Source organism: Astatotilapia calliptera, chromosome 4 (genome assembly GCF_900246225.1).
Source record: "Astatotilapia calliptera chromosome 4, fAstCal1.2, whole genome shotgun sequence".
Lineage (NCBI taxonomy): Eukaryota > Metazoa > Chordata > Actinopteri > Cichliformes > Cichlidae > Astatotilapia > Astatotilapia calliptera.
Genome location: NC_039305.1, coordinates 24,432,893 through 24,448,085, shown reverse-complemented (window position 1 = coordinate 24,448,085; position 15,193 = coordinate 24,432,893). Strand labels below are relative to the sequence as shown.

The window sequence follows — 15,193 nt, the reverse complement described above, 5'->3', positions numbered from 1 at the left end:
GCTTAGAACCGAACCTTGTGGAACTCCACATAGAAGCTTAGCCACGTCTGATTGGAAGTTTCCCACTGAAACTAAAAGCGTCCTATCTTCCAGAAATGAGGTGAACCACTTTAGAACAGATCCTGATATCCCTACCGTGCAGTTTAAGCGATCGATTAAGATCTGATGGTCAACGGTATCAAAAGCTGAGCTAAGGTCCAGAAGAACCAGGACTGAGCAATCACCCCTGTCTGCAGCCATCAAGAGGTCATTTGTGACTTTCAGCAGAGCTGTTTCTGTAGAGTGTAATTTTCTGAAACCCGATTGAAATTTATCAAGAATGTTATGCTTCTCCAGCGCTTTCTTTACTTGTAGCCAAACAACTTTTTCTAGGATTTTTGAGATAAAAGGAAGTTTTGAGATGGGCCTGTAGCTTGACTGAAGTGTTGGATCCAGGTTAGGCTTTTTCAGCAGAGGTTGAATAACCCCCTGTTTAAAGCACCTGGGGACAGAGCCAGATAGCAATGAATGGTTTATCAGCGTTGGAATACAATGTTGGAATACGTTCACACTGCAGGCAAAAGCGCATCAAATCCGATTTTTTTGACCCTATGCGACCCATATCCGATCATGCTATGACAGTGTGAACGGCACAAATCCGATATTTTCAAATCCGATCTGGGTCACTTTCGTATGTGGTACTGAATCCGATACATATCCGATGTTTCAGAAAGCGACTGCTGTGTGAATGGTCAAGTCGCATTAAATCCGTCTTTTACGTCACCGACACAAGACAGACGCCAATTATCAGCGCCGGAGAAGACATCGCGAACACTTCCTGGCCATCCGGTGAAACTGCTGGGAAGACAATGTTGGAGAAACGTGAACATTTTATTTGTACTGTATAATCTGCAGATTCTGACAGAAATCTGCAACTATCCTTTAAAGCACCGCTCCTCTAAAACAGCAATAAGGATCATTATTAGGTTATCTATATTATTATGTAAATAATAAAAATAACTTACAGCAAAAATTGGGAAACGTAAAGTCCGAAGTCTTTATATTAAGGGCCATCAGTCAAACAATACTGTTGGTCTGGGTCTAAACCCATATGGAAAAGAAATAGTAAAAACTTATATGTGATTACTCATGAAAGTGGCCACTTTCTCATTACTTTCATACATTGTTTTAGTAAGTATCCAAAACATACAAGTTTCATTATATAATTTTTCAAGGGATCTTATATCTGTTTTCACTCTTATATGCTTTTCATACAAGTTTCACACAAGACAGATACAAACTTTATAAGAGTTATATATATATATCTTTTCCATATGGGAACAGAGCGCGTTGTGTGTGACGTCTTCTTTTGCGCATGCAGGCCACTTTGCGCGTTCACACTGGAGCGCATTTGCTGTCGCATTTTATTTGTAGTGTGAACAAGCAGACAAAAAAATCGGAATTGAGCATTAAGACCTGCAGTGTGAACGTAGCCTTAGAGAAACATTTGTTGAAGTCATTTGCAGAGAAAGAGGACTTTGATGCTTTCATCACCTACATCAGAAATCCAAGGAAGCAAGTAGCAGCTTTTATCAAAGAGAGAGTAAACACATGTCCAGAGAATCAAAAAATGCAGCATTGGATATACTCAGGAAAAATGTGGATGACATCAACAAACTTGTCAGTCAAGCTTTATTTGATGCAACAAATCAAGTCACAACACAGAACAGAGACATTTACATGTGGGTTAAGGAGTTTTCCAGGTTCCTTAAAGATAAACTGACTCTTGGTGCCATCTCTTGTCAAAATTTTGGGGACATAAACAATTTTGACTTTCTTAAAGAAGAGATTGAGAAAGGTCTTGTATCCATCACAGAGGAGATGAATCAGCTTTCCCTGGATAAGATAAAGGAATTCAGACTGAGTGTTGCTGGGAAACCTGCCCGTTCTGTGCAGCTGTTTGTACCAACACTATGAAAGAGCATGTGATTAAGGACAAAATTGATCACAGCTGCCCCTTTCATCGATCTTCAGCAGTCAATGGTGCGTATTACAGCAACACTAAGGAAATCAGTGTTAATTTCTGCACAACAGAAGTTGCAAGTGATAGAAGCTTTTACCCAGATGTAGTTTCAGAAGAGCTTTTTCTTTATAAAGAGTACAAGAAAAGCTGGGCCGAGGTTTGCTAACTGGAGCATTACTCCTGATGAGTATACATCGAAGTACTGGATATGGTTTGTTTGCAAATTTAAGAAGAGGCTAGAAGAGCACTATGGTTTAAGTTTCACAGGATGTGGTGAGATTCCCCCTAAATGGACAGAATTCACTAAAGAAGAGGTAAGAAGTGATTAAACTGGTAAAAAGAAAACTGCTTCTTAGACATGAACACACAGGCGAGAATATTGGAACAATAATCATTTTAAGAATGCAGTGAGAAATATGTCAATGTTAATATTAAATCACTGTGTAATCAACAAAGTTTGTGATTAGGAAATTTTTCTCATGTGGGGAAAAGCAGAAGAATTTTTTTTTTATTATTATTTTTGAAGAAAAACACAAAGAGCACCAATGAAATTATTTTATGTAAGGATGGTTTAAAATTGTATTTAATCATATCTGAAAATTTTTAACTTTAGCTCATGCAGAATACATGAATAGTGTTCTTCATACCCTATTTTTTTGATATTGTATGGAAGTTATATTAGTTTGCTAACCGGCTTATGTAATTTGAAACCACACCAATATTTTCTTGAGTGTTTCAGTACTGAAAATCCTATATTGTCTATATCCTTGAAAGTTTTATTATTTGCATTTTAAATGGGTATGATTTTTTTTTTTTTAAATTAACACGAACAGAGAGATATTATATGCTTCTGATACATTAAAGCTATTTTTCTGCTGCTCCTGTCTCACAAGGGTTCACTGCACCAAATAGCTCCTCATGCTTGATTTTGGTTGAGGTTTAAGCCAGATGCCTTTCCTTGTGCAACCCTGAAAGGGTCTGTAGCTGTAACTGAACCAACAACACTTTTGCTTGTCAAACAAATGTGTAGATCACTACACAGTGGAAATATTTTCTCTCAATTTAACATAGCTGAACATTACACTCAAATTGAGATTATTTACCTGGTGGTACATCCATAATAAATGTGCACTGAGAAAAACTGAAGTGCCTCAGCATCTGCCAGACCCCACAGCCAGTGATCTATCTGTGCAGCATCTATCCATTTTCTTAGCTGCTGGTCTGATTCAAGGTTGTGTGTTGCACCATACATACAGAATATTAGAATATTTGTTGGAAAGCATACCATTAATGACATGTTTTGGCAAAACGTTTGGAGATTTTTCTTTGGTTATAACTGCAGTGTAATTATCAGACTGATAATAAACAGATTATGTTCTATTCCTCGAGTCACTGATCATCTGTGTCTTTTATCTATTATGTACAAAGCTATCACAGTTTACCTATAACTATAAATACATGATCTTAGTCACAGATGATAACTGTGGTGGAAGATTTATTTTCTGATGTCTTGATCACATATTTTAACCATCTCACTTTAGTAATTGTAGAATCACTATGCCACCAGTTGTTTGCATGTGGACCACAAATAGGCCTTCTGCTCTATCAAACATACACAATGGGGCCATTGTAAGTTCATGGGAGACATTAAGCAGATAGTGGGGCTCCTTCTGCTTATCAGGGATGTAGATCTCTAGGTGACGGCAGCAGAAAACAAGGTTGTAATTCTCTCTCTCTAAAGAGAAGGGTTTCAAGGATCAGCTGAGCTGAAGGTATAGACTCACCTGATGTGTTGAGGAATTTTCTTTGTCTCTGAGTTTGGTCAAAGCACATAAGACATGGTCAAAGGAGCTTGCAAAGAAAAGCGTCTGGACTTCTTTAAGTTGCTTGAAGACGTTTCACCTCTCATCCGAGAAGCTTCTTCAGTTCTAAGGTCAAATGGTGGAGAGTCCCAGATATAAACCTAGTGGGAGTATCCCCCCACAGAGGGACAAAAGGACCCCCTGATGATCCTCTAATTGCCTGAGCCAAGGTGTGAAACTGGGTGTGGGACCCAATCAGCCAGGGTTTCGGGTGTGTTCATTGTGAAACCTGGCCCCACCTTATCATGCGAATTCCTGAGATCAGATGGCCCAGGATGTGAGTGGGCGTTAAGGCGTCTGGGAAGGGATCTCAAAACTGGATTATAGATGGCAGAGAGTTGGTGTCGTAAACCCCCGCCTCTGTTCAAAGATGGTCGCTCACAGTGGACATAGATGGCTTCTTTCACTCCTCTTTCAAACCATCTGTCCTCTCTGTCCAAAATGTGAACATTGGCATCCTCGAAAGAGTGTCCTTTATCCTTAAGATGCAGATGGACTGCTGAGTCTTGTCCTGTGGAGGTGGCTCTTCTGTGTTGTGCCATGCGCTTGTGAAGTGGCTGTTTGGTCTCTCCAATGTAGAGGTCTGAGCATTCCTCGCTGCACTGTACAGCATACACCACGTTGTTAAGTTTGTGTTTTGGCGTTTTGTCTTTCGGGTGAACCAGTTTCTGTCTGAGCGTGTTGCTGGGTCTGAAATACACTGGGATGTCATGCTTGGAGAAAACTCTCCTGAGTTTTTCTGATACACCGGCTACATAGGGGATGACAATGTTGTTGTCATCCCCTATGTAGCCTATGTGCCATTTCTCCACAACAGTTGCCCATAGTGCACCTCATCACAGCCACGGAATCTGCCATACGGATTAATAAATTATCACAGACAGAAGCAGAGCAAATCAGGATGAAAGTCTCAGCCACGCTCTCCAGTGCCAAAGTCCCTCCATCCAACCTCACAATACAGGAAAAGAAGGCTGTCGCTTCCCTGAGCAAAGACCACAACATCACTGTTTTACCAGCTGATAAGGGAAGATGCACCGTGGTCCTAAACACTACAGATTACCATACAAAGATCACTACTCTCCTCAGTGACAACAATACCTACGAAGCCCTAAAGCGAGACCCCACAAGCAGCTACAAAAAGAAAGTTATAGCTTGCCTTCGCAACAACATTGTCATCCCCTATGTAGCCGGTGTATCAGAAAAACTCAGGAGAGTTTTCTCCAAGCATGACATCCCAGTGTATTTCAGACCCAGCAACACACTCAGACAGAAACTGGTTCACCCGAAAGACAAAACGCCAAAACACAAACTTAACAACGTGGTGTATGCTGTACAGTGCAGCGAGGAATGCTCAGACCTCTACATTGGAGAGACCAAACAGCCACTTCACAAGCGCATGGCACAACACAGAAGAGCCACCTCCACAGGACAAGACTCAGCAGTCCATCTGCATCTTAAGGATAAAGGACACTCTTTCGAGGATGCCAATGTTCACATTTTGGACAGAGAGGACAGATGGTTTGAAAGAGGAGTGAAAGAAGCCATCTATGTCCACTGTGAGCGACCATCTTTGAACAGAGGCGGGGGTTTACGACACCAACTCTCTGCCATCTATAATCCAGTTTTGAGATCCCTTCCCAGACGCCTTAACGCCCACTCACATCCTGGGCCATCTGATCTCAGGAATTTCGCATGATAAGGTGGGGCCAGGTTTCACAATGAACTCACCCGAAACCCTGGCTGATTGGGACCCACACCCAGTTTCACACCTTGGCTCAGGCGATTAGAGGATCATCAGGGGGTCCTTTTGTCCCTCTGTGGGGGGATACTCCCACTAGGTTTATATCTGGGACTCTCCACCATTTGACCTTAGAACTGAAGAAGCTTCTCGGATGAGAGGTGAAACGTCTTCAAGCAACTTAAAGAAGTCCAGACGCTTTTCTTTGCAAGCTCCTTTGACTACGATGACCTGGATGACTGAGAACCTTCACAAACACATAAGACATGAGCAACCGCGCCCATTTTCAGAGACTGCTTAGATGATTGACCAGAGTCTCTCCATATTGCAATATGTTATTAAACTCACTTCAAATCATGCTCACTGAGGTGTTCGCGGGTTTTATTTAAAATTTCCACAACATAATTCAGCAGGATTCCAATGCTAGATGGCTTTATTGATTTGACTGATATATGATATATTTCAGGGGTGGCCAACTCCAGGACTACTTTTTTGTTTGGAACTTAAAAGGCCCACCAGTTAACCTAACATGCATTTCAAAAGAAGTTGGAAACCTATGGAGGCACAAGTAACATACAAACTCCACATAGAAAAGTGTTAACTAGGAACCCTCGTGCCCCACATGCATTTTGTATCATTTGGAGCCATTTTTCTCTGCATGTTTTATCTACATGTTTACATGACTATAAATAATCAGTTACCGGATTTAGCAAAGAACTAATATATTTGCATTTTCTTCTATTGTTCCGTGTCATCATACTTTTACTCTTTCATGCCTCGACATATACTGTGTTTGTAAGAGGCTGCAAAACCTTAAAGATGACAAAACATGATTATTTGACTGTAAACATTTTATATCATTTTGCACAACAGGACATTTTAATTCACTTAAATGTATTAATTTCTCTTTATCTCTTAATTATTCTTCAGTCAATAACTGACTGTTATTGTAAGAATAACATTCAGGCAGTCAAACCTCATCTGTAACTAAAGTGTTAAACACAGCATTTGTTTACAGTTGTATCTCTTAGCAGATCTTGAAGGATTTCAGTTTAAAGTCTCCTGTGACTCTGATGTAGCTGATGGTACCCATACCAACACGATTTGGAAACTGGACTTCCTGTCCATCGGGAAGTTCCACCTCAAATGTGTCTTCAGCCAGCTTCAACACAATCTGAAACAGAAGAAAAATTAATTCATAAGTAAACATTTTTTCCAAGACACAATCACTTCCAACCCAACTTGCATCCCCCAGCTTAATATCTGCAAGAGTATTGGTGTGTTTTTTGTGTTTTATGTGGGTAAATCAAATATCCATTTGATCTAATCAAAACAAAAACCTTCTTGTGATATTTTTAATACTCAGACACTCAGTACATCATCAATTACTTTGATCACATTCCCTCACCTTCACATCAGCACCCCTCTGTAGGGGGTTGTGAATTTCCCGTTTTTCATCGCCCCAGCAACCAGCAATCTTTGAGTTGCACACCAGCACAGCACCATCAGTGTCATCATGGAACCGAGGATTGAAGTGCAGTGCCAGGTCATCTGCATCACAGCCAAGATCAATCTGGAATCTGTTGATCAGAGGTTGTACAAACTATGTTTTAATATCAATGGCTTGCAGAGCTTTGAACACATGATCACACAGTGGAGTACAAGATATAATATAATTTGTAAAAGTCCACTTTGTGCTAGATTAGATTTTGCTACTGCAGGATTGACAGCATATGTAGCTTTCATTCAATTTATATGGTTACTGTACTGAAAAAATAAATGTTATGAATTTTGTTAGCTTACCTCTCTGCATCACGCAGAATTACCCCTTTTATTTTCAGCTCATCTCCGGCTCTCAAATCCACATTCTTCAGTTCGAGTTCCTGAACACATGGTTAGAATATAATCTGAAGAAGTCTTGAGAATGAAATAACTTTGCATTTTCAGTTTTGCAAATAATTTATTAAAGGGTAAAATGTAGTTAATTTGCTGACATGTAGTGGCATACACAAACCTAAGCTTACCATACTCATACTGGTTGCTGGTGAACAGTCCTGGATGATGGAGTGTCAACAGAAGTACAGTCTACCGTGCCGGGAGAAAAAAAGTTAAATGGGGTAACTGTGAATTCTAGTTTATTTATGATGCAAGACATGAGTTTTAGTAAGATTCTCTTTTGACACTGACTCATTCAACATCATACTATATTCAGTACAAGCACCACTCTGTTTTTAATCACCTGCAACAGCAAATTAGTATATGAACAAATTAGTGTGATTTTTGTATTTTTCATTGGTATTAATTTTGCATATTAATGAGGGCCTTCAATATACTGCAGATGACTCTAGAACAAAATAATCTATACTAGTGTACCATACACATGCAATAAGTCTATTTTGCAACAATTGTGTTTGTATGCTTGACATTTAATTAGTGTTAATTATCTTTAAACAAGATCATTAGTGAAATGTACATCACTTTTTCCATCAAAACAAATCTGTAATAATATTATATCTGACATAATTTCATAAAGGTGCAGGTTGACACTCTAACCACAGGATGGCAGTAAAACGCGTAGTCTAAATTAGAAACAAGCGAATCATGGAAGGACTTTGATTAAATCTGCTAAAATACAATTACAGTGTTTTCATATGAGCTGATGAGAAGTTTAAAATAAATAATCTGTATCATTTACACTGAGGAATATAGAATTATAGACTGTAAGAAAAAACTAGAAAATGATTATCCAGTCCTTCCTTTTGTAATACGTTTTAACAACAACTTATTTTGTCATCCTGCCGGAAGTGACAAAATAAAGTAAATAGAAGCTGTCTTTAGATCGAAAAGTTGAGATAATTGCGAATAGAAAGGGCGATTCAACAAAAGATATTTTGATTTTATGCACACTAAAGAATATCTTTATGACGACTCTGTGCGACGCCTAAGAAAGGTAAATTGTTTATGGGCTGCTGACGTTTCAGGGGACAACATTAGCTAAATGCAGCTGCTATTAGCCTACAGGTTAGCAGCTAATAATCCAAGTTCCTTACTGACCTCGGTCACTGTAATGAAATCTAACAGTGACTGGTTTGTGTGTGCATGCAGATATATTAAGTGCAAGAGCTACATTAATTAAAACGTATTTAAATGGTTGTTGTTAGGATGTTAGCATGCACTGCGGGTTACCAGCTGTTTGCTCTGCTCCAGCGTTTCCTCACTGACTCTACAGCGATTAGATTTGCCGCATCAGGAAAGCAAAGCTGCCAATTTTGGTGATTTTCCGATAGTCCATCTGACTATAAACTACTTTTAAATTCACCGGTAGCTCAAACTCTTAAACGTGTTCTGATTCTCACTCTTTTAATGAGCGTTTCTTTGGTTTCTAATCACTAGATCCAGTTAAAACCTTTGATTTCTGTTTTATTGTACTCTCTCGCAGGTTTCACAGGGACAGGAGTGACGCTGTCCTGCAATGTTCACAGATATGGACTATGAATTGGAGGAGGACAAACTGTGAGTCATTAATGAGCTTTCTCTACCCATCCCGCCGAATCACATATGATTGCCATACATTATAAACATAAATCATTATTAAACATCTAAAACAGTAACTGATAGGGTAAATGCCTTGATATAAACTGTGATATAGTTCCCTCATTACAGAATGTCCCAGAATAAGCTGAACAAAATGCTTCAAAGCTCAATTAGTGTGTTTTTTGGGGGGTTTTTTTCCCCTCTGTCTTAACAGGGGGATACCAACAGTGCCTGGGACTGTGACTCTGAAGAAAGATGCTAATAATCTTATAGGCATCAGCATTGGTGGTGGGGCTCAGTACTGCCCTTGCCTCTACATTGTTCAGGTGCACACAGAATAATTTATTATGACTTTATTTATTAACATGTCATCGATCACCAGAAGTTTCCATCATGCTTTAAATGTTATAAGACTGTATCTGTCTCAGTTTGCTGCTGTTTAGCATACGGGTCATTAAATGCAGCTTATCGCCTCTTATTCAGGAAAAATAACTGTACTTTGTCACGGTACTTTTTAAATGCAGTTGCTGTTGCTTTGCAGGTGTTTGATAACACACCAGCAGCTTTGGATGGGACGCTGGCAGCAGGTGATGAAATCACAGGTGTGAACGGGAAAGCAGTCAAGGGCAAAACTAAGGTGGAGGTGGCCAAGATGATTCAAGCTGTGCAGGTACACCGACTCTGAAAGTGTTTATTAAAAACTCAGCATTACACTATTGACCATAACTGCTATTTATCATTACAGTGTGACAAAAATGCACACAGTTTAGAATAATAGTACAGTCATTTTTGCATCTGTAGCTACAAAAACTCTCACCATCTCCATACACACTAAAGAAAAAGATGCATTTGACTGATAGCTTTATTAGCCTTTTCAGATTTTTGGTAGTTGTTGTGATGTGATGATTATTTCCATGGATTATTTTGAATACAATAATAGTGTCATTGCTGTGAAAATCTTATGACAGCCTTGTTGAAATAATGATGTTAACATGAGCCCTATTATTAAACTCTTGTTTTTAATCTTTTAAACCTAAAGACAGCGACTCTTCATACTCACCCTCACCTCTGATGACCAGTGCCCCATAATGAAGAAAAAAAAAGAACCAAACCACAGCTTTACTTGCATGTTGAAACACTGTGTGTCATTTAAAAGAAATTTTGAAAATAGTTAAAAGATGACTCACTTTTTTATGTCCAGCACAGTCCAACAGTTAGTGATATATGAGCCCACCTTCCCACTGTAGACAGGACACTGTAGGAGTGACTTCACTGGTTTGCTAAGCTGTGCTGAAGAGGTCGGGACAATAGCCCGTAGCATGTGGCGTACCGTCACCGGTGAATAGTGGCGCTGTTGTTTTTGGCATCTTTTGTTCACAACCCAAAAAATTCCATGACTTCCTGCGTGGTGGGATAAAGATGGGGTTCAGTGTGGGATTAAAAGGATTAGGTGGTGTTGCTGCTGCCCGTCACTGAAAATACATTTCACACTTAGCACCATGAATGTTGCACATTATTAATTTTAACTTATCTACTAAGGTGAAATGTAACTTTCTTTGAAGCATGCATAGCAGTGCTTTGTACTGCATTCTTGCATAATCTCAACAAAAGCTAAAACAGTTCTATTTCTTATATTTAGCACTGCTACAATAGATGCTCTTCCTCTCACCATCCTATATTTATTTATTTATTTGGTTCATTTAACTGTTGATCCTATTTTCACAGGGAGAGGCAGTGATCCACTACAATAAGCTGCAGGCTGACCCAAAACAGGGGAAGTCTCTGGACATAGGTATTTATATTTATGTTACTTTCTTTTGAAGCGTGCACTGCAGTGCTGTGTACTGCATTCTTGCAGAATCTCAACAAATCGTTTTCACTGCTGCGTTAGTTTGTGTTAAACATTGATATTTTCTATGTTTCAGTGCTGAAAAAAGTCAAACATCGACTCGTAGAGAATTTGAGCTCAGGAACAGCGGATGCTCTTGGACTCAGTCGAGCTATTCTATGCAATGGTAAGACTGCTAAGATGGTAACTGCAGGTTTGTTCATATCTACTTAGATTTAACTTATTCTTCTTTACAGATGGACTTGTCAAAAGACTGGAAGAGCTGGAGAAAACGGCAGAGCTGTACAAAGGTAAAGAATGATAAGATTCTTTACCTAAACATGTTAATCATGTAATGTGAAAACTCCATAATCACAGATATGAGAGAGCTTTTAATCCACAGAGACGCTGTTGTTCTCTGTTTGCGTTGCAGGGCTTATGGAGCACACGAAAAGACTACTGAGGGCGTTTTTTGAGCTTTCTCAAACCCACAGAGGTCAGTCACTATATCCAAAATCACAAACGAGAAAAACAGTATTACACCAGTGGAATAATCCACTCTCACCCCCAAGCGAAAGTTTGCTGTTGTTTTTTTTTGTTTTGTTTTTTTTCCCCAATGAAGGCTAAAACCTGGTGGAGCTTTTAGTTGAAACGTGACCATAAAATGAAGAAAAATGTCATGTTTTCATACAATGTCTGCTTGCTGGTGGAGTTGTATTTATTACTTTTTGTTTTCTAACTTTAGCAGATCTTTGCTCGTAGCTATATCTGAGCGGTTTCTGGTTTTGTCCCTTTGCAGCATTTGGAGATGTGTTTTCTGTCATCGGGGTACGAGAGCCCCAGGCTGCTGCCAGCGAGGCTTTTGTGAAGTTTGCTGATGCTCACCGCAACATTGAGAAATACGGCATTCAGCTTCTAAAGACCATCAAACCTGTAAGCACAGATTTAATTTATGCTTTGAGTCATTCATTGTACTAAAAGTGCACACATCAGTTAAAAACATTCATTTTAAAGAAAGCTTTGGAAAATTCTGTCTGTGTATACTTTATATTGTGTTCCTTAAATCTGTCAGAGTGAAATTTATTATGTAAGATGTCAGTTTTCCAGTGGATGTTAGATTTTAAAGTGTCTCTCGTTGTGCAGATGCTCCATGATCTGAACACGTACCTTAATAAGGCCATACCAGACACCAAGCTCACCATCCGCAAGTACCTGGATGTGAAGTTTGAATATCTGGTGAGACCTGCGGTGCTGTCACTCTGTTTACTGAAGTTCACTGTCAGCCTGTAGGTTGAATAACAGGACGGGTTTTTGTGTCTTTCAGTCGTACTGCTTGAAGGTGAAGGAAATGGATGATGAAGAATACAGCAGCATCGTGAGTCACAATTTTTACTGATTTAATTATATCAGTATGATATTGACAGTTGATGTAAAAGTGACATTTTGATTGCAACATTTTCTTCCTGTTCAGTGTGTCAGATTATTCTTCTATGAGGAAAAATTTGACCCCAGGAAAAATGTAACCAAAACCTGCTACTTTTTGAACGTTCTAAAGCAGAAAGATGAAAACATTAGAAAAACTGACTGTAAGAAGATGGAACATCACATTTGTATCTGCAGACTAACTATAGATGCCCATCTTTAATTATCATGAGATCATTATGTTCCTCTCTCTAGTTATAGGGATGGTGCCTTGAAGTATGAAGCTGCTTGAGATGACTGCGTTTAATCATGTTCTGTTTTATACACAGGTGTTAGATTAGAGTCAGACTCGGTGATAACAGGTGTTCTTTTTAAAAGGTGTAGATATTTACCATCTCAGCATGACCGCCTCTATATCCTTCATGCTCACAGTCAAACTTTAGTTCACCACACTGATGCAGACTTAGCAAGTGCAAGTTTTTTTTTTCTCTCATTTTCCCATAAGCACTCTGGGGAAGAACTGGCTATAAGCTTTCCTTGGATTTCCGCAGCTGAAAACATGTTTGATATGAACCAGTAAATCCTATTTTCCTTCTCACAGGCCATGGGGGAGCCTCTGTACCGCGTCAGCACTGGTAACTATGAGTACCGTTTGGTGCTTCGGTGTCGGCAGGAAGCCCGCGCCCGCTTTGCCAAAATGAGGAAAGACGTCCTGGAGAAGATAGAGCTGCTGGATCAGAAACACGGTCTGTTCTTGCTGTTTTTCACCTTTAGCTATTCCCTCCTCTGTCCTCCGTGGCCTGTAAACAGATGCTGAGGATTTAGTAGCTTCAACATGTTGCTTTTGTTTTCTTTCTTCCCCGTCTCCAGTTCAGGACATCGTGTTCCAGCTGCAACGCTTCGTGTCGGGAATGTCACATTACTACAATGACTGCTACGCCGTCCTGAAGGAGGCAGATGTGTTCCCCATCGAGGTGGACCTCTCCCGCACAATGATCAACTACAGCAGCCAGCCGTTCTCCTACACAGACGAAGACGAGGAGGAAGAGGGAGGCGGAGAGGGAGGAGGAAGCAGTGCTGGCAGACAAGCAGAAAACGGAGCGGAGAAGCTGATCGATGACGAATGAGAAAGCCCGCATGCGTTTGTGTTTACCATCAGTTACATTTAATGTCTACACACTCAGCAGGCAGTGATCCTTGCAGCAGAAAGCAGCTGCAGGAGCGGTTAACACTGTTCACACAGAGAGGAATACTGATTAGAAATGCTGCTATGATACTGTATGTGGGCGTTTTTACAGTTGTTTCTGTGGATTGTTAAAAATTCTATAGCTTTACAGTTACTTTATGATATTATTTACATTTGCAAATTTTCACTTAAAGAAAATCATTTATGGTGTCTCATAAGGTCATCACTGAAGGAGTGTGAGAGACACAATCAATTGAATGAAGCTTTATTTTGTTGTGAGTGATGTGTTTGGGTTTTAATGTTTCAGACTGGGATCTGTAAGCATATGAGGTGTGCCTTTGCTCTCTGTACAGTGAAGTGTACTGGGTCTGAGCTGTTTCAGTGTGGATAATATTTATTTTCTTTGCTGCAGAACCTGCTGCATCTTTGACGTTTATTTGTTTACCTGCTTGAAATGATATCACACTCTAAATGTTTGTCACTGCAGAGAGAAATTCTCAGTGCAACAAACCACTGGATAGTTTTACAAAATGTCAGGGTGTTTGTTACATTCAGCCTTTTTCCTCCATCTTTGCACATTTTAAGTTGTCTGACCGAGGTTCTTTTTTTTTCTTTGTCTAAGGTGTCTGTTTTATCTTCTCGGGCAGCATGCTTCAGGTGGAGTGTTCACATTCCCCTCACTACATTTGCATTCCAGCTGTGCCCTCACAGTATGATGAAGAAACTAAATGGATGCACAGCTTCACCGTGTTGTAAAAAGGAATTTAAGAAAAAACACTAGAACTGTGTAGAAAAAAAGGTGTAAAAGCTCTTTTACTTACTGTTTTATTTATTGTGTTTATCAAATTATATCTGAAAATTTATTAAGGAAAAGTTAATCTGATAGTTTATTAAACTGTTCCAAAACCTATCACTAGGGGGCAGTGTCGCATCAGCTCTTAAATGTTTCTTTTTGTTTCTCTGAATGCAAAGAAAGGGACCCATTGTTTATGTTTCTTAATTTTCTTGGTTGGTTGCTTCGTACTACGTCATAATGACTTTTCGGAACTTGACTAAATATATGATCATTTTAATGAATATGCTGTCAGTTTATTTTCTATTTTAACTTTCTTTTACCTCGATAGGGTCTGTGCCACATGAATTGCGCAGATGCACTGTCCGTGACATTGTAATATATCAAATAAAGTAAATCCAAATATAAAGGAGGGTTGTGTGTTAATTATAAGAATGTAATCTCGAAGCCTCCATGAATATGGGGCTTTTGCTTTCAGTTGTAAAACGGAACGGAAACATGCCAGCTGCGCAGAAAGAATTCTCTTCGCTGTAGACGCGTCATGTAACTCTGAACTAAACCTTCGAAAAGCCCACACACGGCTCCGGACTCAGGCTCTGGTACCTACGATATGAAATCGTCGCAGGGTGATTGTTATAATCTCTAAAGAGTTTCCTGTGAGAGTCACAAAGCCATACAGCCCCAGTGGCCTAATGGATAAGGCACTGGCCTCCTAAGCCAGGGATTGTGGGTTCGAGTCCCATCTGGGGTGGAAGGTTATTTTCTTTCTTTTCTTGTCTCAAAACTGAAAACCATGTACTCTTGTTTACCAACTATCTTAGTTGTTCC

At 39.6% G+C, this 15,193-nt stretch overlaps 2 protein-coding genes and 1 non-coding gene across 4 annotated transcripts; 2 read left to right on the top strand and 1 right to left on the bottom strand.

The window, feature by feature from the left end:
* Positions 1–6,452: 6,452 nt before the first annotated feature.
* LOC113021165 (galectin-2-like) lies at positions 6,453–8,843 on the bottom strand. The gene is made up of 5 exons (XM_026165650.1): positions 8,789–8,843; positions 7,627–7,687; positions 7,406–7,485; positions 7,011–7,182; positions 6,453–6,776 (listed from the first exon to the last, which is right to left on the bottom strand). Exons 2-5 carry the CDS (start codon positions 7,633–7,635, stop codon positions 6,630–6,632), a joined length of 408 nt encoding a protein of 135 aa, XP_026021435.1. The 5' UTR covers positions 7,636–7,687; positions 8,789–8,843; the 3' UTR covers positions 6,453–6,629.
* On the top strand, positions 8,378–14,774 carry pick1 (protein interacting with prkca 1). 2 transcript variants are annotated; one of them, XM_026165623.1, is made up of 13 exons: positions 8,378–8,552; positions 9,042–9,115; positions 9,351–9,462; positions 9,678–9,806; positions 10,862–10,928; positions 11,062–11,151; positions 11,222–11,275; positions 11,398–11,460; positions 11,764–11,897; positions 12,108–12,200; positions 12,289–12,339; positions 12,988–13,132; positions 13,257–14,774. In XM_026165623.1, exons 2-13 carry the CDS (start codon positions 9,075–9,077, stop codon positions 13,511–13,513), a joined length of 1,236 nt encoding a protein of 411 aa, XP_026021408.1. In that variant the 5' UTR covers positions 8,378–8,552; positions 9,042–9,074; the 3' UTR covers positions 13,514–14,774. The 2 variants fall into 2 exon arrangements, with proteins under 2 accessions (XP_026021408.1, XP_026021409.1); XM_026165624.1 differs by lacking the exon at positions 8,378–8,552 and adding an exon at positions 8,857–8,923.
* Positions 14,775–15,043: 269 nt separating this feature from the next.
* trnar-ccu (transfer RNA arginine (anticodon CCU)) lies at positions 15,044–15,116 on the top strand. Its single transcript has one exon. It is a non-coding gene; the product is annotated as a tRNA-Arg (tRNA).
* The last annotated feature ends 77 nt before the right edge of the window (positions 15,117–15,193 follow it).